Source organism: Eschrichtius robustus, chromosome 13, assembly GCF_028021215.1.
Source record: "Eschrichtius robustus isolate mEscRob2 chromosome 13, mEscRob2.pri, whole genome shotgun sequence".
Taxonomy (NCBI): Eukaryota; Metazoa; Chordata; class Mammalia; order Artiodactyla; family Eschrichtiidae; genus Eschrichtius; species Eschrichtius robustus.
The window spans coordinates 47,466,697-47,492,782 of NC_090836.1; the positions used below are offsets into that span (position 1 = coordinate 47,466,697).

Consider the following 26,086-nt stretch of genomic DNA (forward strand, 5'->3'; position numbering starts at 1 on the left):
GGCGCATGGCAGGTGCTCCCCAGAGTGGAAGCCCAGCCCTCCTCAGCCTTTCCTGGGGGACTGAGTAGGCAGGGCGACCTGGTGCAGGACAAGACTATTACAATGGTCAATGCCACTCCCTAACAGGAATAAAAGAGCCACATCCTCCTGTCCTGCATTGCTGAAACTGAGTGGGGGAAGGGAGGGAAGCAGGAAGGGAAGGTGGGGCAAGAAAGGGGCACAGGCTGCCTTCTCCCTTCACTCTGCCTTACCCAAGCTTCGGGAAAAGGGAGCACCTGTCACTTCCTGTAAAGTCACAAAGGAGGGAGCAATGAGAATACTGATTATAGCAACCTTTAGCAATCAGGTAGTATGTACTAGGGGCTAGGCAGGCTCTAAACACTTTACATACACTAATTCACTTGATGCTTACAATATCCCCATGAAGTAGATACTATTATCATCCCACATTTTCTAGATTAAAAAAAAAAGTTAAGATTTTAAATAACTTGGCAGGGAAGGGAGAGAAGTAGAAGCGGGGCTGGGCTTTAGATTTGAAAGGAATGGGAATAAGATTGGTTTGGCTTCTTCTTTGGCTTTAGATTTGAAAGGAATGGGAATAAGATTGGTTGGAGGTGGGGAAGAGGGAAAAAAAGCAGCCCCCACATGGGGCACCCAAAGATGTGAAAAGAGGAGTAGAGGCAGGTTAAGCCAGGACTCACCAACACTGGAACTAGGATGTAACTTCGGTGTCTCTTGGAGAATGGTGGATGAAATCCCAGTTTGACAGGAAGGGGGCATAGGAGTCCCAGGCCCCAAGGCTGGAGAGGTGCCCTCGTTAATGGGAGCTGTCCATGGTGTCAGGGAAGACAGGAAATATTCGACCCTCCTCTTCCCAGTGTCCACGATTCTGACCTTCCTCTGTGCAGCCTCCTCCAGCCAGGGCTCCCTGTGCCAGTCAAGCCAGGCGAGCCCTGAGATGGCTGCTCAGCACAAAGTCCGAGGCTGTTCCTGCTGAGGGTGTGGCTCGCTTAACCCTTCACAGGCCTGCAGCCCCAAACGGAGACACTCAGTCGCATGAGAAAGCCCCTCTAGGTAGGAAGGGGTATCTGGCTGGCCTTAGCTGAGGGGTTCAAGCAGAGTTCTTGCTCCATTGCCCCCCAAATTTGGAAATGAGGGCAGAAGGAGCAGACTTTATAGCCAAGGAAAAGCTTTTTCCAAAAGTCAGGAATATTGTCAAACAGGAAGTTAGGCTGGGGTGTCTTCTGACCAAAGTAGTACCTCCCTCAAACCTACCCTTCCTATCTTGTTGGGAGCCAGGGGGTATTGATGATATTACTGGAAGAACTAAGCAGACAAAATTCCCAAATTTCTCTCCACTTCCCTCCCCCCATGAATCAGACCCCATCGTACAGGTCCAAAGATTAAAGTTATTAATAACACCTGACATTTCATTCATTCAGCGAACTCCCACCTGTGTGTCACCTCATTGAATCACACCACCCTGTGAGGTAGGCAGTGAAGACTCACTCCATTAAAAAGGAAAATTAGAGACAAACACCGAGGCTCAGAGAGGTTACACAATGTGCCCCTAGTTCCACAGACAGCACATGGCAGAACCAGGAACAGAAAAATGCAGCTTCCTGACCCCAAGTTGGCCACAGGTTCCAGCCCAAGTCCTGGTATTTCTCATTTTATTCCTTCTTCTGTGCTAGAATACCGAATAAGACCCTGGGATGCTCTTTCCTGGGCACTATCTCAGCTGGAAATAACTGCCTCCAGTGGACAAGAAGCTTTAAAATCCTATTTCCCAGGGTACCCCCTCATCCACCCAGGAAAATTCCTAAACAGCAGGCTCCCTATGCCCACCATCCTCCCTCCCAGGCATGCACAAAGAGCAAATTAGGTAACTACAAACACTTAGCTGAAGATAGAGACTTGATTCTCCAACTCCCAGCCACAGCTGCTTGGTTCAAGGTCCAAACTCTACTGCTCTCACAGAAGCACTCTGCATAAGCCTGGCCCATCAGCAATTCCATTACCAACCTGCCCTTACGTAAATTATTGATCTACTAAATATATATGTATTTGAAGGGGGTAAAAAGCAAGAGGCGAGAGAGAGAGAAAGCTGAGTGGAAGTGACATCAGAACATAATCCCATGTACAGGGAGAGCAGTATCACAGCAGAGGCAGAAATGACTAAAGATCCCCTATTTTGCAGTGGAGGAAACATACTTAGAGTGAGAAACCATTTTCCCAGGATCACACCACTGCAAACCAGGCAGAGCCAGGACCAGAACACAGGTCTCCTGTTCTCCAGGCCAGGAATCTGCAGCTGTCTACAACTGAGGTTCATTTGTGTCCATCCACAGACTCATTTATCGAGTGCCTACTATGTGCTCACATGACAGAAGTGACTCTAAAATGAGATGGCAACCTCAGACTTAGAAACAATGGCATGAACATCACAGCTAGGGTGACCAACCATCATGGTTTGTCTGGGACCTGAGATGAGTTTTCTGGACACGGGTATTTGAGTGCTAAAACCAGGAAAGTTCTGGGCAAACGGGGATGAGTGGGTCATTCTAAATTAACAAGGTACAAAATACACATCCAACTCAGCTGGGATTTGAAGATCTGTCAAAGCACTCTTGGGGTGGAGAGGAGGCACAGGAGATGCAGGGTTGTGATCTCCTGCTTCCCAGGCAAAACTGAAGCAACTGGAGCTTGTTGGTCTTCCTCCACTCTGACTCTGAAATTCCCTTCCTTATCCCCCCATTAGAATTTCTAGTCCGTGTAAGGGGAAATGAGGGAACATTTTTTTTTTTCTTTTTTTTGCATTGGGTCTTCGTTGCTGCGCGTGGAGTTTCTCTAGTTGTGGAGAGCAGGGGCTACTCTTCGTTGCGGTGCGTGGGCTTCTCATTGTGGTGGCTTCTCTTGTTGCAGAGCACGGGCTCTAGGTGAGTGGGCTTCAGTAGTTGCAGCACGCGGGCCCTAGAGCGCAGGCTCAGTAGTTGTGCACGGACTTAGTTGCTCCGCGGCATGTGGGATCCTCCAGGACCAGGGATTGAACCCGTGTCCCCTGCATTGGCAGGTGGATTCTAAGCCACTGCGCCACCAGGGAAGTCCCATGAGGGAACTTTTTGAGGTGATGGAAATGCTCTATAACATAACTGTGGTGGTGGTTACACAACTGTCTCCATTTGCCAAAACACAGCAAAATTTAAAACTGGTGAACTTTATTGTATTGTACAATTTTATAAATTATACTTCAGTAAAGCTGGCAAAGGAGAACTAGAAGCAGCAGCAGCAATCCTAAACCCTTCAATGCTGATTTCTGAGAGCTGTGAGGGCGGCAATCTAATTGGTCTAATTCACACTCACTAGTCCTCCCAGGGACATTCACTTTCTTAAAAGATGTTACACAATAAAAACACAGGAGTTTTCAGACATGGTGGAGAAGATATTTGGTGGTAGAGGATCTTTTTGACTCTCACAAACTATCTGGTGTCAATTAGTAACAACATTGATCAAGTACAGTTGACCCTTCAACAACACAGGTTTGAACTCCCTGGTCCACTTAAACTCAAGATTTTTTGCAATAAGTACGTACTGCTACTACATGATCCATGGGTGCCTGAATGTGCAGATGTGCAAGCACAGATACAGAGGCCCTTCAATTGTAAAATTACAGGTGGATTTTCTACCGGACAGAGAGTTGGAGACCCTAACCCTCCCCACCCCCGATTTAAGAGTCAGCTGTACTACTCTGTGCCAGGCAACAAGCTAAATGCTATCCAAAGTGAGGTCCACAGACCAGCAGCATCTGAATCACCTGGGAGCTTATTAGAAATGCAGAATCTTGGGCCCCAACCCAGACTTACTGAATCAGAAATCTGCAGTTTAACAAGCTCCCCAGATGATTCCTATGCATGTTAAAGTTTGAGAAGAACTGCTTTACACACCTTATCTTTTTTTTATCCTCACTAAAACCCTATGATCTTGCAAACCTGGCGATTATGCTTTAAGTTTTTATTAATTCAACCACTGATGATCATCCAATGTCTCTTATTTACCTAGTTTGGTTGTAGAAGGAAGAGGAGAAAAGATGTCATCAGTATGCATTAATCTACATAAATTTACATATGATCCACACCCTGTTTTCTTCCTATTTCACCAACTGTCTTTGAAAAATGGACAATGGATTTCCATGTAGTCAAAATAACTGAGAAGAGACAGGTACAGAATTAATGCAAATGCTATAACGGATTCCCAGAGCAAAGAAAATAGCCAAAACATAAAAGAAAATGGAAGGTACCAGACTCCTTCCTACTGCAGAAGCTGGGCCTAGTCATAATTGAAGTTTTTTGTTTGTTTGGTTTATTTTTGCTGCATTGGGTCTTCATTTCTGCACACTGGCTTTCTCTAGTTGCAGTGAGCAGGGGCCACTCTTGGTTGTGGTGCGCGGGCTTCTCACTGCGGCAGCTCCTCTTGTTGCGGAGCATGGGCTCTAGGCGCACAGGCTTCAGTAGTTGCAACACACGGGCTCAGTAGTTGCGGCACGTGGGCCCTAGAGCGCACGGGCTTCAGTAGTTGCGGCGCGTGGGCTCAACAGTTGTGGCGCATGGGCTCAGTAGTTGTGGCGCACGGGCTGTTGCTCCGCAGCATGCGGGATCTTCCCGGACCAGGGATCGAACCCGTGTCCCCTGCACTGGCGGGCGGATTCTTAACCACTGTGCCACCAGGGAAGTCCAAAATTGAAGTTTTTATTCCATGCCCCCTAATACTCACTACAGCCCTGCTCCCTTTCACCCTACATAAAGCTCTTGGCAGGCATCTCACAGCTGGATCCATAGGTCTTCCCCTCACCCCAATCGAGAAACAAAAGAGATACTTTATGCCATTAAAAAAAGAAAAGAACTAAAGTACAGAGTAGCTCCCTGGACCAGGAATAACCTATACATTGTTTTCCTATGAGACAGCACAGCGGTACAACCCTCTGCTCCTGCAGGAATACCCCTTAGAGATCTGGCATCCTGGGAAATCATCCAGTCCAAGGAAGTAGACCAAGACAGACCCAGGATGGGGAGCAGTAGTTAAGAAAAAAAGGAAAATAAATGGCATGCAAAACAATCTCATTAGAAAGATGAAACAGAAGAGCTAATTGCTCATTACCTGAAAACAAGAGATCCAAACAAGAAAAGTACACGTTCGGGACTTCCCTTCCAGCTTGGTGGTGCAGTGGTTAAGAATCCACCTGCCACTGCAGGGGACACGGGCTCGAGCCCTGGTCCAGGAAGATCCCACACACCGTGGAGCAACTAAGCCCGTGTGCCACAACTACTGAGCCTGCGCTCTAGAGCCCGTGAGCCACAACTACTGAAGCCCGTGTGCCTACAGCCCGTGCTCCACAACAAGAGAAGCCTCCGCAATGAGAAGCCTGCGCACCGCAATGAAGAGCAGCCCCTGCTCACCGCAACTAGAGAAAGCCTGCGTGCAGCAACGAAGACCCAACACAGCCAAAAATAAATTAAATAAATTTAGAAAAAAAAGTACATGTTAAGAGAAACCACTATATAGTCTATAAAACTTTATTAAAATTGGGATTACTTACAAACTTGTACAATAAAAATGAAAAAATATATAATAAGACGTCGTTTTTTCTTACAGGAAAGTGAAAATGAGACCCATGGCAAAGAGTCATCCCTGATCATTTTGTTGCTTTCAAACATTCATGAACTTATTTTAAATATAAATGACAAATCTTTTAAAAATAACACTAAGGCATTACCCACAGGCTAAAACTTACCCAGTAACTCCCTATTTCACCATCAATTCTAGAAACTTGATAAAGGGAGGCAACTGCAGGCTGTAACAGTTCTAACACTCACATTATGAGCTATCTATTATGTTAATAAGAAAAGAATGTTGTCCATGCTGTAGAAAATTTCAGGGAAGGTGGTTTCACCATTTTCAAGTTATTGTCAAGAGTGTGAAAAGGAAGATGAGACACATGGGCGGGGGGTATGGGAGACAAAAGCCCCAAATTTGGGGATACTGTGTGCCATTCCCTTCCCCACTAAAGCTGTGTGTTGACACTGGTGTGAATCCGCTTTGTTTATTCCCAGCAGGCTCTGGCTCCCATCATATAAGGCACCAAACTCCCTTTTCAAGGTAATAACTGTCTAGAATCCAACTCAATAGCAACTGAATCCATAAGCTAAGTTACCAAGAGATACCCCTGGAACACCACAATTGCATAGGTTTCCCTAAAAATCAATTTCTGCTACAACAAAACATAAACAAAAGGTTTTAGGTGCATTTGCCTTGTGCAATGGCTATTTTATGTTTATTACTTGGTTTCAGTGCCTATGTAACATGAAGGCATAATAAATCTGTCAAACTGTCCTCTCCTTGGTTCAGATAAAATTCTTGGCATTTCAATATAGATTATTATCTCTTATGTCAGACCTGAGTCCAAAGGAATACTAGAAGGACATTTAATTTCCTTTTCTCGTACTTCAACTTTCACTACTCAATTCAGAGAAAAGTTATGAGTTCATAGCTAGGAACCATTTTTACGTAGGCATCCATCTGAGCCCATCGTTTTTTCTGGAACAACAAAAAGATTGAGGGCAACTGCATAATCCATTCCCAAGCCTTTTATGGATATCAGGGCCTGGGGGAACTACCTGGCCTATTTGGGTCCTTACATTCATCAACTCTCTATTGTATATGCAAAGTGGGGATTGGGTTGAAGGGAACACAGTCAATGAAGAGAGGGCTAGGCCCTAAAATGGGATGTATTAGCACAAAATGGAACACTGGGACTCAAAGTCTATCATCAGCAAAATCCCGTAACCAACATAAAGGTCATGAATTTGGGGGGAGAAATAAACTAGTTTTGGTGGGATGAAGTGGCTGATAGGAATTTCTTATTAGAAGATATCAAAGTTGCTAAATTTTCCTTATTATCAGTCATTGGTTCCACAGGTCTTCTGAAAGTAATCTGAGTGGGAAAGTGAAGGGGAAATGTTTTAGGCCAGTTGGCTCTTGTATTCCCATTAATGGGAGTCATGCTCTACACAACTTGGTCGGACCCATTAGGGGCAATAGATTTCTGATGCTGATGGGACCCTGAGCTCTAGGGCCAATTTACAGCTTGATATTTGCCGAGCAAGATGCTGACATGGCAGCAGACGTGGCTCCAATGTCCAGCACACTCCGCAGTTATCCTTTCAATCCTTCTTGATGAGATCGGTCTGAGAGACGAGACTATGCTGAAACTGCAAGAGCTGTAACTGAAAATTAAATGGTGGCTTCAAGTAGTGACTGAGCCAGCAGACTAAGTGGCCAAAAGGGAGACAAGAACAGCTCCTAAAGAAGGTTTACGGAGTCAAGCAATCTCCAGGCACACAGAGGCTCTGAAGCATCTGGGGCAGAGCCACACAGGAAGACAGGGCAAGGACACACAGCACACCAGAGGCACCGTCCTTCACTGTCTGAGAGCAGCTCTCATGCTGCAGGACCCATTGTCATTGCCACTGCCTACAGCTCAGTTCTCCAACTACCAGACAGGGAGTAATAAACCGAGTTTGATTTTACTCATCCCAAATTCAAACAGTGAGAAAAACTCATCTTGAGATGGAAACTGTATATCACAAGGGGTTTACTAAACAGAAAAAGACGAGAATCTTTCTCTACTTCACAATGCTTTCTCGCTGAAATAAAGACATGAGTCAGGAAAAGTCACACTGGAGGCAAGCAACCATGTCCCTAAGTAGTTATATGGGGAAGGCACCAAAGTCTCCAGGGAATCCTGAGACCATTTGTACAGCCGAATTATTTTTTCGAATCAGCTTAGGCTCAAATATGCTAAGTCTCGATTTCTATTAATGAGGCAAAAAATAGTAAATTTCCGAGGTCTTAACAGTTCTTTGTAGAGAGATAAAATGTTACCATGTACATAATTCACAAAGATAGAAAGGTTTCCTAATATAAATCAACTTTAACCCATGGCATCTGTCCAAATACTGCTTATTTTTCACTTTCTGCTATATGTCTATTTGCTGCCAACTGAGGTAGTTGTCAGTTTAGGACAGTTTAAAGCTGTGGGAAACACTGGCAGAAAAAAATCAACTGGCCACCTGGAGGGGAATCTCAGAACTGACATTTTGGAAGTCCGTAATGGAGTCCAGAACCTTTCAACATTATCTGTTAATGGCTGGTCTGAAGGAGTCATTATAGCTTTTTAAAAAATCATCTGCCTTCCCCATGATCATGGTAAGCCAGTCAGTCCAATGCTGTGCTCCTGCCATCAGTGTCTATCTTCCTGAATAAAGTAATTATAGCTTTTTCCAAGGTACGAGGGTGAAGATCACAAAGACAGAACCAAGCGAATGACAGAGACTTGGGAATTTGCTCCCTCATAAATGGCACTGCTTGCTTATAAGGGTACTTTCCAATGGCAAAAGAAAGTGAAACCAATGCCACTGTGATAAAAGGCAGCATGAACCTCTGGTCAGGCATGGAATTGCAAATAAGTACAATAAGTTCATAGAAAAGTGCATCTGCTCCTGATGGCTGAACAAGCACCCAGAGGCATAAGGATTATCTGGAGGTCTATCTCCTGACAATGCAAATTGCGGCAGCCACATAGCTACAACGTGTACATTGTATCAAGAACCTTCATAGATAGTTTCAGGCTCACAAATTAGCCAGACTTCAGGTGGGGAGGGATACAGGTGGTACGGAAAGGCTGAAAAGAATAGGTAGAATGGGTAGACAAAGGAAGGGAAAGGAAAAGGAGATAGTTTCTTGATCCCACAGCAATTCAAAGATATGTGACCCACTGACAGGAAAAATGGAGAACCTTAAAAAGCATTTAAGTTCCCTAAATAAGATCACTTCTCCTAACCAGCAGAAACAATCCTATTATAAACCAAAGGGAAGAGAATATAAGAAATGAAACAAACTGAAATGTACATACTTCAGAGGTGAGGGAATAGACTCTTCCTGAAAGGGCAAAGGGGGCAACGAGGACTTAGAAGGGAAGAATGCAAACCAATTTTTAAAATAGAATTGAAAGTTAAATATAATAAAAACCCCAACAGACCTCATCTACAGAAAGGCCTGCAGGCAGGACTTAGAATATCATAGGTGTGAGAACTAATCCAAAGCTCAGCACAACACTCCTTGGGCTTTAATGGATAATCCATATTAATAAATACGTAGGGGCCTATGGGGCTTGTCACTCTGGAGCACTTGCTGGCTCTGGAACGAGTTTGTCACATTTTTTTAAAATGTATTCACTTAAAAAACAAGACAGACAAATAATAATCTATTTTCCTCTTAAAACAGTTAAAACAAGGATTATGCTAAAGTCACTGAAATAAAAGCACAAGTAAAAGAGGCTCAGATTTGTGGATTTGTCTCTGAAAGATGCAGCCTATAGTCTGAAAGCATTACTTCACATATAACAGTTATCACTTCTGAGTTTGAAATGCCACAACTGAATCAACTTTCAAAGAGGAGCTGGAATGCCATGCTAGCTGTGGCAATCCAGTTTCTTTGGAAATATAAAGGTGGGCCGAGAACTTAACCAATGGGACGTGTTGGGAAGCAGTCAATACTTGATCCACTCTGCTTCCTCAGGACCCCACAGAGACCACCAAGACCATTTCCAGAGGGAGGTCTACTCAGGCCTCTAATTTCAGCGGGAGAATTTCAGCACTATCTCACCCTATTTCCAAGATTTGAGAAGCAATTGCGCAACACATGCAACCTGGACCATTGAGGTACCAAGCCAATCCACATAAAAATAACTGACGACCACCTAAGTCAACAAGCTGTTCTGTTGTGTGATGGGGGGGTACCGAGAATCTGAGTCCTCCTCCTCAGAGGATGTTTCTTCATAGAGTTCATCCTGGGCAATAATGCTCTCTAACCCATACTCCTGCTCATGGACAGAAACTTCATTTGGTGTGAGGTGGAAAGATCCTTCCACAAAGTCAGCAAATCTGAAAAACAGAAGATAATACTCATTAGGAACCTGCCTTCTGTCTTGTTTTCTTTCAAAATAAGAACAAATTGAAACCCTTGATATGCTCTCAGCTCAAATTATATTGAGTCTAGCCAACACCCTTATCCTAACTCTGGCAGGTAAGTAGACTAAAGCAAGAAATAAGACGAAAAGGAAAGCTGGGATCATAGGCCAACATCTCCTGCAACCCCATCCTGCTTAATAAGCACTTTTAGTTATGGAAGTTTAGTTACCCTTTTTAGTTATGGAAGTGCTAAAGTTCCTTTAGTCATCCGTAATCCTGATAAGATTAAGGGGCATTACACATTTATTTGTGTTTATGGCCCTATAAACTTTATGCCATCAGGATTCCAAATTGAAGCTTCACATGTTTCCAAATAAAAAGGGTCCCCTCTCCTAAAAAAAAAAAATATTAAAAAAAACACTCAAGAGAGCAGTGCAAAACTATCAGAGGGGAAACTTAATATGGTACTAAAGTCTTCTCATCTCAATGCTAAAATCAAAGCTAGAGTAAATAGTTCTTTGAGGAATCAGGAAACAGCCTACTGCTTAACATATTATATGAGTACCTTTCTCTTGACTACTCCTAGATGAACAAGGAAAACAAAGCCACAAATACAAAATGATTATAGAAGTATAATCTCTGTTAAAACTGAAGGTCATAATTACCCTGACAGACACTTGGCACTTCTGGCAAAGAGTTTATTTACCTTTTTGGAGACTGGATTCGAGAAACAGTCTTCCAAGCCGAGCAGTCTGGACTGTTGCAGTATTCTCTAAGCTTCTCTAAAGCCTTTCGGGTCTCTACCTCTCCTTGTATCCGATATTCTTCTTCTGTCAGAAGACGGGGGGGCACAGTCTTTTCTGTTGCATTACACATCTTTCTGTGCTCACCAAAATAACATCATGAATGATTAATCAGTAATCTACATCCACCCTTACATCTAACTCCCTTCAGTGGGTCAAGCATACAGCAGAGAGCCTGAACATTAAGAGTCACTGCTCCCACCTTTCTTCTACAGACATCTTTAGTTATAATGTACCCTTGACATGTTAGACTATGAGTGACAAGTCAGAGTAGTCAATATTATTCATTAATGTGAACAAATTCACTTATTTTCCAATAAGTGACAGACAAAATATTTATTTCCCAATAAATGGAAAAACCACAAGAAATGATGGTGTAAGATTGTGGTTCATTAACTTGGGTCCCCCCGAACTGAAGGCATTACTTTGACTATCTGTAACAGAAAGAACATTGATAACCTCAGAACCTATGACCATTCCATAGTCACCATACAAAGTGACAACATGCTTTGAATTACATCTTAAACTAAGAATAGGACTCCCAGAGCAATCTGAGAGCCAGTGTGAAATAATCTGAAACCAGGTGACCTGAGGCATGCGGTATAAAAGTGATATACTTTGCACCACCCAGTGGTAACAAGAACACATGACACTTTACTAGATGTTTTTATTTTATATATAAAATAACCAGAATTTATAAATTCTGTAAAAATGCCTACAGAGAATCTAAAAAGAAAGACTTGAAAGAAATAAAAGTGAAGCATAATACCATAAATTTGCATTAACAAAGAGGCTCCCAGGTCAACACCTCTGTCTCCTTTTGCTGCAACTGCATCCCACATTGCATGTTTCAGTACAAAGTTACACTGCCTTTCAGTCACCTGTAGGTGATGTACAGCCAGTGAATAGGGTACTCCAGGCTCTTAGTACACAGTGCAATGATGATAATGGCAAGGGCAATGTGTGGTATCTGGATACCGGAATACATGAAACATAAGCCCATCAGCTGCAAGGTCCAAGTCAGCAGGTTGATACTTCGTTCATTCTCCAAGGGCCCATACTTGTAACAGACTGCAAAACTCATGAATCCAACTGCAAGGACATAGCCTATGAGAAGAGTTATCAGAAGACATTCTTTTTAACCTACAGTTGGTAAAAATAATCTGTGTGGGGAACAGCAGTAAACTCACTATGTAGCGCCTACTGAACCAGGGAAATAGGTAAGATCTTTACTCAATTATTCACACTTTTTTCATTATTCATATATATTTATCTCTTTAAGCTTCTATCCTTTCTACTATCCCGAATTTATTTAATTCTCAAATGGAGAATTAAACCTACATGTTGAACAACTCTAAAATAGTCTGTTTAAAAAACCTAATATATGAAAATCCAGATTAATCTGCTCTCAAAGGATTAAGAGTTACTATCTTTATAACCAAAAGATTCTCGCTTTATAGATAAGGTTCATTGTAGAGTCCTTTACTTCTTAAGGTCCTCAAGTGTATTTAAAATATGATTATATTTATAAAGTCAATTTACAGCTTTTCAGAAAGATGCCTATTATGTAAAGAGAGATGTACTTATAAACACCAACAAATTAAAGTCTTCTCCCTAGCAGCATTTTAATTTAAGAGAAGGTGACAACTGTATAGAGGGATTAGAAATAAGTAAAGAATTATGATTCTTACAAGTTAACAAAATGGCATAGACTATTAAACTCTTGTAAGCAGTAAGCAAGCAACATCTTTTCATGATCAAATTAACTAAAACAGCCTATAAACATATAAAAAGTAAAGCAAAACCAACAACACTTACTTAAAAGATACTGCCAGTAACATCTCCAGATCTCCTGTAAATTTTTAAAAACTAGCTGAATGAGGTACAGAGAAAAGGACCAGCCTCCTACCAGGATGATGTAAATGGGACTTTTCTAAGAAAGAGTAAAAGTGAAAGCAAAAAGTTACAATGGGCTTTCCATACATAAAAGAAACAAAATAGAACTGTGATTTAAAAAAAAAAAAAATTCAACCTACTAAAAATGCACAAAACACAACTCTTAAAAAGATGTCCTTTATATTTTAAATGGTACAGTCTGCAAAGAAAACTGGGAAAATGAGATGCTAAACAACTTAAAAGCCTGGCTATATAATCTATGTAATTAACAAACAGGAAGAAGACTTTAATCCCCCCCACTGTATACAGGATTTCAAATAAAAAGGGAGAGATTGTATGTAATCAGGCTCCAAGTTTCATCATGGAAAGTACCTTTCTGAATCAAGGAAAGAGTAGGACATTTACTTATCAGCCATCAATGCAAATTTTCAGTGCTGTTAAGATTATCCAAAAAACAATCCTTCAACTATCCAAGCTCATCCTAACTGCATGTGAGGATTCTGCTCCTTACCTTGGGCATAAACTTGGACAGCATAAAAATGATGATTAGTAAAGAGGCCACAATTCCCACACTCATCCCAGTGGAATAGTAGAAGATTTGACTTCTGCAGAGAGAAAATTCATTTCATGACTACGTGTGTATCCTTCATATATGGCACTGTTCAAACTAGACAACTAACCCAGCCAAAAGACAGAAAAAAGGTACAAGGTGAGAGCAGGTATTTGCCCAACACTTGAGATGAGAAAACTGAAGAGACTAGTACAATGTAGCTGCTGCCAGATTATGAAGATTAGTATCAATAAGGGTCCCTCAAATATATCCCAGTAATAAACCTCTGCTTAGTCTCCCGCTCCCATCCCCAGTACCTCTCCCCATGCAATTTCTAATGAGAATCTTTCTTCTGGGAACTGCACAGCTTCTCTAGGGAGAAGGAAGAGCCCCAGTAGACACTGGAAACTAGAACTGAACTGATTACCCAGAAGGATAAACCAAACACAGGGCACAGAACAGGGAGCTCCTATTCCTCTTCTAGGTTCTTTCTACCAGATATCCCTCCCTCACTTTGAGTTTCTCTCAGGATCCCCAAAATAAGGAACAACTTCCACCAACCTTGCTCCAGCTGAACTTCAATTGGTAAGCTTTCATTCACCATTCCACAAATATTCTCCTTGTGTTCAAAGTTAATGTTAATTCTACCTTTGTTCAATGCTTGTTATCTATATGTTTTCTTTATATTTGTACATGTCTGTTTCACCTAGCTAGTAGGTTCCTAAAGGCAGGAAATGAGTAAGTGGTTGATATTTGTTTCTTTACTTCTGAACAGCATGAAACTCATCAACACACAGCCTTGTAAAAATGAGGGCTAAACATTTCTAACGGTGGAAAGGGTGGTGCTGTATTGGCTAAATCCCACACATGATGGGTAACCTAATGGGGGAATTTCATTATTACCAATCTTATTAATACAAGAAAAAAATAATAATTATAACACATATTATTTTTTTAAATTATTGAAGCAGGCAATGGCCTAGCCATCCATAAAGGTCCTAGAAAAGGGAATGGCAGCACTTCAAGTCTTTATGATAAAAGTCAAGCAGGGTTGGACTTCCCTGGTGGCGCAGTGGTTAAGAATCCGCCTGCCAATGCAGGGGACACGGGTTTGAGCCCTGGTCCGGGAAGATCTCACATGCCACAGAGCAACTAAGCCCGTGCGCCACAACTATTGAGCCTGCGCTCTAGAGCCCGCAAGCCACAACTACTGAGCCCACGCGCCTAGAGCCCGTGCTCCGCAACAAGAGAAGCCACCACAGTGAGAAGCCCGTGCACCGCAACGAAGAGTAGCCCCCACTCGCCGCAACTAGAGAAAGCCCATGCGCAGCAACGAAGACCCAACGCAGCCAAAAATGAATTTAAAAAAAAAAGTCAAGCAGGGTAGGTCTGAGCCTCCTCATTCTGCCCTCTAGCCTTCAAACCTACCTGCTCAGCAAGTCACCACAAAAAAATAGAATAAGTCCAAGGAGAAAAATGAGGAAGAGTTTGGGGTCAAATCCTGAAATAAATAAAAGACTTCTGCTTAATAGGGGAACAAAACAATTTAAGGCATTATAGAATAAAAGACAATGTTGGCATCATTGGTCAGCTAATAAAATATATGCAAACAGCCCACCTAAACAGCATTTTAAATTCCACACAAAGCCTAGGCACCCTTCCAAAGAGAAAGTATAATTAGGTCTCTGTCTAACCTGTACTTCCCTCAAGAGTTTATTTTTATTTTGGCTACTAAGCTAAGGCTAAAAGAAGCTAAGCTTTGCTTTGGATGGAGCCATAGTGCCATCAGCACTTCATGCAGTCGCCCACAAGGGGTCTCCACCACTCTGGTTTTCAGGCCTTAAGTCACACACGCTCGGATTCAGATTAGCCCAGAACTTGGGGTCAGGGCCCTCTGCTGTTCTCTAACTGTTGGTCTCTGCTTGACCACCACCACCACCTACCTCTCTTCACTACACAAGCACTGTGTTGGAAAAGCCTACACTCAAACACATCTCACCCAGGACCGGGGGCCCAAGCATAGACCCCCTACTGGCATGCCAGACACTCCCACAGCTTTCACATTCAAGAGCTCTGAGTCTAGGGGAAGTCCACAAACAGAACAGGAGTGAGAGGGATCAGTAAATGCAAAAGGAACACCAAAAAACAGGCTGATCCTGTTCAACCAAAGAACTGTGGAACCCTAGGACAGTTAGAAGGGCACAACGTATTTCGTAGCAAAACCCAGGAACATTTCTACTACTTACAACATTACTCTCCTAAGACAGTAGTTACCAAGGAGAGACAAAAAGTCACAGAGAATCCAACAGGATAATGATCCACCTCTTTGTGAAACTTTCTCAGACACATTCAGAGAAGGGAAAACTCCCAATTAGACTGAATAAGCCTGAAACTGCAGTGATCTTCATATTTATTTATGGTTCCACATATATTCTTTTGCTTGTGAGGTATTCAGTTCTACCCTTCTTCAGTTTTTATTGTTAACCATTCATGTCTTCAAATGTAGACCTGTACATTTCAAGACATCTGTCTTTGTCTATAAGTGCCCAGAAGACAGGAATACATCTATCTTACTCTGAAGAATACTAGGCATATCAGCTCAGAGCCATTGGAAGTATTAGGAATGCAAGTCTTCACAATTCCAGGTAAGGAAGTACTCAGAATGACTTATGGTAAAGTCTCAAATCTAGGCCTAAAGGGTTTTATGAGGGGTGGAGGCTCTCTGAACTGTTTGGAGCAGTGGTATATTCAGGTTATAATTAGAACCAAAATGGAGCTGTCTTGGGCTGACTTTTCTCACTAACTATACCCTCCAAAGCTCAGTCCCTTCTCACCATAGAATCCATCAGAAAAACAGAGGTAAGACTTACTCCGGGTCACAATGACACTGTACTTGGTGTCTTCCTCTAAAATCTCAACTTTGAGGCAGGTTTTTGTGCTGTACAGACCCACGTTAACATAGGTGTCATTCAATTTCTCTTTTAAAAAGGAGGAAAAAAAGTTCCAGATACTGAACTGCTCTAGCTCCTTCAGTTTCTCCTCATTCTCCACCTGGGTGACTCGGACCAGTTTGGAACTATTTACCCGAATCTGTAACACAAGTAAAATCAGGATGAGAAAGAAGAAAGTAGGAATTTAAAATTTTCACAAATACAATTAAAAAAAAAAAACCAAAACCTTTAGAGTAAATAACTAAATCAATAATGGCACCAGCTTTCCACAGGCTTATGAGAAATATAGAGATACAGCAGCTAAAAGATAACTGGGCAAATAACACTGCACATGGTACAGAGAGGCAGCTGTTAGAATGTTTTATTGTTAACATGATCTGAATCTAGTATTAGGCCAGAACATGGGGGAAAAAAAAGACTTCCAAGCTGAAAGAGTCACCAGTACAGCTATTTATGAGAGATCATACAAAGCAAGGGTCTAGAATATTAAGAAAACTGCCAGGCTTCCCTGGTGGCGCAGTGGTTGAGAGTCTGCCTGCCAGTGCAGGGGACACGGGTTCGAGCCCTGGTCTGGGAAGATCCCACATGCCGCGGAGCAACTAAGCCCATGAACCACAACTACTGAGCCTGTGTGTCTGGAGCCTGTGCTCCGCAACAAGAGAGGCCGCGACAGTGAGAGGCCCGCGCACCGCGATGAAGAGTGGCCCCCGCTTGCCGCAACTAGAGAAAGCCCTAGCGCAGAAACGAAGACCCAACATAGCAATCAATCTATCTTTAAAAAAAAAAAAAAACCAAAAAACTGTGACCTTTAGTAGTAAAGTTCCTTCTAGAAAAAGAAAAAAGAAAAAGAAAACTGCCAGGCATAAACAGCACCAAAAATGTTTCCCATAATGACAAGCTGAAAAGTTCAACCCTTTGTCACAAATCACTGATTATGGGTAAATGTTGGTTATAATGTGCTCCAGATCTTTATATCAGACAATGAAAAAAGAGAATTTTTTTAAAAAACCCACGAGCCCACTCTTATGTTTTTGATGTGAACAAATCCCTTATCAGTAACTATGCTTATAGCAGCAGAAACATTTCCAAAGGACTCATTTTGTTCAATCATTACAGCCAGACACTCTGGCTCAACAGTGTTATGAAGTAAATGAGACCAAAGTCATTCTATCAAGGGGAAACTTCAGCTCAGGGCATTTATGCAACACCTTGTGTAGAATCAAAATAGAATAGGAGTAGCAAGGCAAGAGTTTACATCCTGATAGGCACACAACAGTTTCCAGCCCAAAGAAGGCATAAGACCTTTAAAAAGAAAGAGAGGTGTATGTGTGTGTGTGTGTCTATGAGTGTAAAAGGAGTGAGGGGAAGAGAATGAAGTAGTCTCTTGGGGAAAAGGAGGAAGGAAGTTTATCTCAGGCCACTTAAAGAAACAGAGAGAGGAACACAAAATTGGCATAAATGCTTTACTGATGAAAACACTGATGAGATTAAGAATAATCATAATCTTATCAAGGTTGTTAATTTTATACATATATATATATATATATATATTTTTTTTTTTTTTTTAATTGCATGTGAGAAGGGAAGAAAGTGTCAATGTACTCACTGATCACAGACAGATATTCACAGAAACTGCCCCTGCCAGGAGCCTCCAAATCATTACCTGTATCTGTGTCCATATATCATGCCACTTTGGGATCAGCACATTTTTATAACAGGATTGTTGACTGGTATTCATATAATAAACTTTGGATTCCTGAAGCATGACCACATTTAAATCAATTCCGGCTTTATGCAAAGAAAGAAAATAACAATTAAGTATAATAACAGAACAAGCTAATGACTATAACTCATTTCATAAAAAGAATTAAACTGACCACTTTCGTAAAGCTGGGGTTAAAAATATCAGCGACTAAGACACAAAGAAGAAAACTGAGATGAGAGAAGAAATAAGGCAGTCTTATTTCTGTCAAATGTAATTATTTAAATATTACAAATAGTCACTAATCCAGGATAAGTAATAATAAAAGCCACTATTATGTGTTTATTAAGACAGACAGTATGTTGTCTGTCTCATTTAACCCTCCCAACAACGCTGTGAGGTAGGCACTCTCATAACCCCCATTTTACAAATGAGGAAACTGATGTTTAGGAAAGATTAAGTAATTTGCCCAAAGTCACAGAGCTAGTAAATAGCTTAACTGAGATTCACACCCAGGTCCTGTTTCTCTTATAAAGGCATAGCTAAAGTAACCCCATCTGGTGACTTTCTCTATCCATATCCTGAGTAGGATGAACAGAATTAGCAACATTTTTTGTATTTAGAGTACTTTAAGCAGATACTAAAAGACTGCAAAGTTGCTTTTTTCCAGCTGTTTTGTTTCATTCAAGTTTTAAGAGCAGCCAATAAACATATGCAGTCCCTCTGATTTTACCAAAACAGATCTCCCCTCAGGAATTTATATTCAATCGCAGCTAATTAAAGGTTTACAAGTGACCATTAGCATATCTTCTCACCCAAGTTTGCACAAGCTACCTTCTTTACCACAAAACATTTCAATATCTTCTTCCTTGCTCTACACTGTACTTACCAACTCATTTAGTGCTACTCTAAGGGGAAATTTAGCTAACTTTTTGGTTCTTAGTATAAAGGTGGGTAGATTTAAATAAACAAAACACCCCAAAACACAAAAACCTCAAACAAACCTTAGAAAGCCAAAGTTACACACACAGAAAAGGCAAAGACAAACCTTAGAAAGCCAAAGTTACACACATAAAAAAGGCAATGGCATCCATCAGTTCAAAATGGTTTTAGAGTGAAGCTCAGACTAATTTTGAAGTTAAATTCGGTCTTAAACCTAAATGTTAAGAACGAAAACTACAAAGCTCTTAGAAGAAGAAAACAGGTGTGTAAACCTTTGTGACCGTGGATTAGACAATGGTTTCAAAATTTTTAAACTTTTGTGTTTCAATGGCCACTATCAAGAAAGTGAAAAGACGACCCACAAAGTGGGAGGAAATATTTGCAAATCATATATCTGATAAGGGTCTAATATCCAGAATATATAAAGAACTACTACAATTCAACAATAAAAAGAGAAATAACCCAATTTTTAGAATGCATAAAGGATTTGAATAGACATTTCTCCAAAGAAGATATACAAACGGCCAATAAGCACAATGAAAAGAGGTTCAACATCATTAGCCATTATGGAAATGCAAGTCAAAACCACAATGAAATACCACTTCACATTCACTAGGATGGCTATAATCAAAAAAGAGGACAATAACCACGTGTTGGCAAGGATGTGCAGAAACTGGAACCCTCATACATTGCTGGTGGGAATGTAAAATGGTACAGTCTCTCTGGAAAACAGCTTGGCAGTTCCTCAAAAACTAAAACACAATTATTATATGACATAGCAATTCCACTCCTATGTATACACCCAAGAGAAGTGAAAACATGTTCACACCAAAACCTGTACACAAATGTTCACTGCAGCAATATCCATAATAACCAAAAAGTGGAAACACCCCAAATGTCCATCAGCTGATCAATGGATAAGCAAAATGTGGTATTATTCATACAATGGAATATTATTCAGCCATAAAAAGAAGTACTGATACATACTACAACATGAACCTTAAAAACATTATGCTGAATGAAAGCCAGTCAAGAAAAAGTCCACATATTAAATGATTCCATTTATATAAATATCCAGAATAAGCAAATCCGCAGAAAGTAGATTAGTGGTTGTCAGGGGCTAGGAGGAGAAGGGAATGGGAAGAGACCTTTAAGGGGTATGGGGCCTCATTTTGGAGTAATAAAAATATTCTGGGGATCCCTGGTGCCACAGTAGTTAAGAATCCGCCTGCCAATGCAGGGGACATAGGTTCGAGCCCTGGTCCTGGAAGATCCCACATGCTGTGGAGCAACTAAACCCGTGTGCCACAACTACTGAAGCCCGTGTGCCACAACTACTGAAGCCTGCGCGCCTAGAGCCCATGCTCCACAACAAGAGAAGCCTCCGCAATAAGCCCTCACACCGCAACGAAGAGTAGCCCCCACTCGCAGCAACTAGAGAAAGCCCATGCACAGCAACAGAAGACCCAACGCAGCCAATAAATAAATAAATAAAATCTACTAAAAAAAAAATTCTGTAATTAGTCAGTGGTGATGGTTGCACAATACAGTGAATACAGCTGCCCCATTAACAACCATGGTTAGGGATGCCACCTCTCTGCTCAGTCAAAAATCAGCGTATAACTTTAGTCAGCCCTCTGGATCCACAGTTCCGCATCTGTGGATTCAACCAACCAAAGATCAGGTAGTACTATAGTATGTATTTACTGAAAATAAAAATCCACGTATAAGTGGACCCATGCAATTCAAATCTGTGTTGTTCAAGGATCAACTGTATACTGAAAACCAATGAAAGGGTGGATTTTATGGTATGTGAATTATATCTCAATATTTTAAAATTCAGTCAATATTGTAGGGGAGGAAAAAGTTTTCCTTGATCCTCTTGGGTCCCTGGCTGGGTCCAAAAATTAAACTGACAAAGACATATTAACAGGAGAAAAGCATACAAATTTATTTCATATCTTTTATGTGACATGAAAGTCTTTAAGGAAATAAAGACCCAAAGAAACAGACCCACGTACTTTTATGCTAGGTTTGACGAAAAGTGGACATTCGCAGAGGAACGATAGGTTGAGTATGAGGTAAGTGTAGTAAACTGGGGGAAACTGAGCAAGGCCTGTTTATTAGGATTCTTCTTCATGCCCCTTTGTCTTCGAAGATAAGGATGCTCCTTTCCTCCAGGTATAGGGAGGACACCTCTCACATGAGGATGTTATGGCCTATTTCAAGGAAGGAGGGCTAAGTGCGGGAGGTCAGAGTTACTTTTCAGCTTTGCTGTTTTCTCAAACTCCCTCAGCTTAAAATATTCAATATGCCAAGGTGCCATATTTTAGAGTAATATGTCCTGAACCCCATCTATCAATCTCTCACTAGGGTTTAATTCAATAGTAATTTGGATTTCCTCCAAACCTATTTTTCATAAAATGAAACCTTTTCAAAATCCTATTGACATTTGTTTCACTAGCAAGCCCAAATATACTGAAAGAACACCCACTAACAAATATGGATCAAGAGTTTATTTTCTTCTGGAGACTGTAAGAGAGTAAGATTATGTGAAGCTTAAAACTAGTGTATTTACAAATAAATTTTTAAAAACCCAAGAGTCACACTTTATTAACTCCTTCTCTCCCAAAATACCAAGTAATATAACACATCTCTTTAAGCCCATTATTATTTTCAAGAGGGTAGTAAGATACAAATAATATGTCAATAGCACAGGAGATTTGAAAAACTTAATGCCATTAAGACATCAGTATTTTTAAACCAGTTTTAAAATTCTTCAATGTCATTTTCCTAAAGAAATAAAACTTTTATAAAAAGCAACATTTTGGGGGTAATTCCCTGGCCGTCCAGTGTTTAGGACTCCCATGCTTCCACTGTAGGGAGCACAGGTTCTATCCCTGGTCAGGGAACTAAGATCCCACGGACAAATAAATAAATAATTTAACAAGCAACACTTTCTTAAACCTAGTTCTTCCTTTTCCCAAGTTCCACACCATTCAAAGGAAAGCACTGTAAATAAACAAACAAACCTCTCTAATAGCAACCTCCTACAGAAATCAGCACCTTGGCCAGCCACATCTTTGGAAATTCATTGAGAGGGAAAATACACCAAATCAGCCTCAGGGGATAATCTGTGGAAACAATCACCACTCCAACTATAGTCTAAATTATTAGAAAAACATAGAACTAAACCTATTACCTTAAACATATACAAGCTGTCAAAATGCTCATGTTACAATCTTGTGCTTCCCATAGCAAAAGGACATACACAACACTTTCCTTCCCCTCCCCAAAGTGAGTTAGCCAGCATGTTAAAAAGCACAATGAATTAAACATTTAAAGAATGCCTTCAGGGAATTCCCTGGTGGCGCAGTGGTTAAGAATCCGCCTGCCAATGCAGGGCACACGGGTTCGAGCCCTGGTCCAGGAAGATCCCACATGCCGCAGAGCAACTAAGTCCGTGCGCCATAACTACTGAGCCTGCGCTTTAGAGCCCGTGAGCCACAACTACTGAGCCTGCGCGCCTAGAGCCCATGCTCTGCAACAAAGAGAAGCCATCGTAATGAGAAGCCCACGAACCGCAACGAAGAGTAGCCCCGGCTCACTGCAACTAGAGAAAGCCCACGCACAGCAACGAAGACCCAACACAGCCATAAATAAATAAATGCAACAATTAAAAAAAAAAAAAAAGCCTTCAGAGCACAAAGATCTAGTTCTTCTTAGAAAATGCCTCCTTGGAATTCAGTGAATCACAACTTGCTTATTGTATTTACCCATAAACCAGCTACTTAAAAGTTAGTAACTTTGTATTTACTTATATTCATCAATCAACAACACTGATCATTTAACATCTACTGATAGAAGGTAATGAAAATGATTCATGGTATGTGAGGACCAGAAAAGACCCTAAAAATTTATGAAAAACCACCCCTTCTAATTCTTAAATAGCCTCTATTCATTTCTGTCAAGAGGTAATCCAGTTCATACTTAAAAGCATCGTAAAATGCTCCTTAAAAACTAGCATCTTAAATTAGTGGGCTTAGCAAAGGATTATTCAATGTGATGCTGGTACAACTGCCTGGTTATTTGGAAAATAAAATCTATCTAGATACCTCACACCAAATACTAACATTAACCATTGATTAAAAAGTAAAATGAAAAATAATTAAATTGTACCACAAAATATACATATATAAAAATTTAATTTTGGAGGACTCTTTAAGTACAAAAACAATGGAAATAAATCTAAAGAATAAAATCAAGTGATCACATAAAAAATATAAATCTTCTATTTAAAAAGATAAAGGGGGCAAACAAATTAAAGTTCTGTAATAAATAATAAACAAATAGATTATAAAAATATACATCCTTAATATATTAAAAAGTTCATCAACTGATTTTAAAAGTACACAAAAATTCCAATAAACAGTAATCACAATAAATAGGCCAAGAGCAAAGGACACACTCTCCAAAAAATGTAAACTCTAAACAGAAAATTAAATAACTAATGAACATTTGAAAGATGCTTCCTCACAAATAACGCAAGAAATGCAAAGTAAATTAAGATGCCACTTTCAATCTATCAAATTAGCAAATGTGTTTCCGTCTGGAATATCCAATGCTGGCAAGGGTATGGGTCACAAGCAAATACAGCTTATAATCGTATAAACCAGCACACCTTTTCAGAAAAATATTTTAGCAAGATGTTTCAAGGGTCTTAAATATATTTTAGCTTTTGATTGAATAAATCCATTTCTGAGAATCTATCCTAAAAAAAAAAAAAAAAATCTGTCCACAAGATGAAAGTAAAAATAACATTTATGAAGAATTTTAAATGACATAGGAAAATGTTTATGCTACAAACCCAAATGAGAAAACTATCTCTGGCAGCAACTGGTGGCCTCCAGGGAAGAGAACTGAAGTGCTGACAGGTTTATGAATATATTATCAATTCAAAAAAATTTTTAATTAAAAACACGTGGAAACAGACCAGAAGAAAGTGTGCTTTAACGGACTGCCTCTGAATGGAATAAACAGTGAGTGATTTTGCTACTTCCTTATACTTAATTGTACTTGCCAAATAGTCTAAAAGAACTCCCTGCCTTTTGAAGTACTCCATTCTCTCTTTAGGTAGCTCTCACTTTTAGAAAGTTCCACTCCATTACATGATTGTCTCTTTGTAGCTGCCACCTACATGATCTATTAGGCCATAAAGAACACGTATCCCAAGTTTACCCTTCTCCAAGCCAAAAAGTCCCCATTCCTCTCCTTATTAAAGAAACTTTGAGCCTGCTGATTGAGCACGGACTACGTAGGAGCATTTTGATATAAATATTCTCTTTCATTTCCACAATACACAGCCTCTAAGGTTAAACATCTGGTCAAAGTTCATTCAGATCATTATGTAGCCCTTCAAATGTTACTCTGGGCCCTGACCCTGGAAAAGTACCTTCTTGGTTACCTACTCCCCTCTCCCTATAAAAACCGTTTCAGAAGGACGCTGCAGTTTGAAACTAGTTCTATGGATCCTGAGATAACCTTAAAGCTGCAGCTAAGGATAATCATAAGTGACAGCAATAGATAGGCAGCAAACGACGGAAGAGGTGAGAGAGCATATGTGTTTACAAGATACGATTCTCCTTAATCCCATGAGTCTCTACTCCCTCCAGTGGAAGCTTGGAAACATCACTTATCTTTCTGTTGTGCACTTAACAAGGGTAGAAGGTGGTTTTTTAAAAACACACTCTAGGTTTTCTGAATTAGAGCGGAAAAGGAAAACAATTTCATCCCAGTCCAGAGCCAATTATGCAGTAGCAGGCATCAAGAAAGTTTGCTTGAGGAATGAATAAATTTCCAAAATAAAACTACTCGATGCTGACTAGCGTTTTTGGAAATGGGAATTTAACGGCTCCAGGTAGGTTCTATAGGGCCGGTTGGAGCCAGGATCTTACAAGGGCATAAGATACTGAAAGAGATCACTGCATTTCAGTGAACTATAATTATCTGTTCAGCCACCCATGCCGAGTCCTTGACAGCATACGCTCAGGTGTCGCTAATTTTCTGAATGAACGGGATGCTCCCCTTCCAGTGGCAGCTCTGCCTGTCCATTCGGTCCTCGGGTCACCTTCCTTTTAACAACAACAATAAAACAAAACAATAAAAAAAAAATCGAGGAGGCCCATGCAGCAGGACGCAGCCCCCAGGACCGCTTCTCACCCAGTGCAGGCCTCCCCGTCTCCGCCAAAAGGGCTTCAAGCTCCTCCCCACTCTGGGTAGCTCCCGCAGGCCGCCCCAGGGCCCTGGTCCCTCAGTGCCGGCGCCCATTCGCCAAGGATGAAGCTTCTTCCTCCGCACCACGCCCGCGCCCCTCAGAATAACGGCCCACGCCCTGGGGACACTCCCCACTTTTCTAAATATAACCCCTCGGCACCCGCCCCCTCGGCTGCTGCTGCCGGGCGGTACCTGAGCCGCAGACCAAGCAGCCGGAGAGGACCAGGAGCAGTCGCACTGCACCACCGCCCCCGGCCCCCCAGCTCCAGGGCCCAGCACCAACTGCAGGTAAGACCGCCACTTTCATTCCTCCCGCCATGGCCTCCTCACGCCGCCTCCTCCTCACGTGCCTCTCCCCGGCAACTAACCCGGAACTGGCAGGGCCAGCAGCCTATCCGCTACAAGACCCGCCCCCTAGCAACCAATCGGCCGGGCGGGGCTTCGAGCATTCAGTCCTTTATGGACCCTATAGTCCCGCCTCTTAGCAACTGATGCGCGAGGGCGGAAAGAAGCAGCTTTCAGCCTATTAGAAAACTGGTTCTCATATTAGCAATGGCGACAGGAAGATCCCACCCCTTAACAACATGCTTCCGTCTCCAGTTTATTTACAACTGGCGCGATTGATGGTAAGCTTAACCAATAGAAAATCAAAATGGGAGAGCCCTTCTTGACCAAACTTGATATTTCCATCGAAATTGGCTCAGGTTCCCTCTGTTTCCTTTCTTTCCTTTTCACCACGATCTTGTCATTGTGGGAAACTTAAGACATTGTGTCCTCCAAAGTCCTAAATGATTTAGAAGGGAAATAACAAAAAATTGTGTTGACAGTTTTATAAGGAATAAACATTAACGTTTAATAATGTGGTTACATGGGGCTTCCCTGGTGGCGCAGTGGTTGAGAATCCGCCTGCCAGTGCAGGGAACACGGGTTCGATTCCTGGTCCG

At 41.4% G+C, this 26,086-nt stretch overlaps 1 protein-coding gene across 6 annotated transcripts; it reads right to left on the reverse strand.

Moving 5' to 3' along the window:
- Positions 1–5,587: 5,587 nt before the first annotated feature.
- NEMP1 (nuclear envelope integral membrane protein 1) lies at positions 5,588–25,463 on the reverse strand. Of its 6 annotated transcripts, none has more exons than XM_068561473.1 (9): positions 25,426–25,463; positions 17,889–18,013; positions 16,145–16,364; positions 14,703–14,775; positions 13,236–13,329; positions 12,647–12,761; positions 11,710–11,935; positions 10,732–10,905; positions 5,588–9,998 (listed from the first exon to the last, which is right to left on the reverse strand). In XM_068561473.1, the coding sequence occupies exons 2-9, from the start codon at positions 17,988–17,990 to the stop codon at positions 9,815–9,817; spliced, it is 1,188 nt and encodes a 395-aa protein (XP_068417574.1). In that variant the 5' UTR covers positions 17,991–18,013; positions 25,426–25,463; the 3' UTR covers positions 5,588–9,814. The 6 variants fall into 6 exon arrangements, with proteins under 6 accessions (XP_068417574.1, XP_068417570.1, XP_068417569.1 ...); XM_068561469.1 differs by having other exon boundaries at positions 11,710–11,920; positions 25,335–25,463; XM_068561468.1 differs by having other exon boundaries at positions 25,335–25,463.
- Positions 25,464–26,086: the final 623 nt, after the last annotated feature.

Coding starts and splice junctions, on each gene's coding strand:
- NEMP1 (XM_068561468.1), bottom strand. CDS start 25,461: ATGGCGGGAGGAATGAAAGTGGCGGTCTTACCTGCAGTTGGTGCTGGG. Junction 14,776..16,144: donor CAGTGTCATTGTGACCCGGA/GTAAGTCTTACC, acceptor TATTTATTTCAG/GATTTGACCCCAAACTCTTC. Junction 10,906..11,709: donor TGGCTGTACATCACCTACAG/GTGACTGAAAGG, acceptor TGGTGAGCACAG/AAAGATGTGTAATGCAACAG.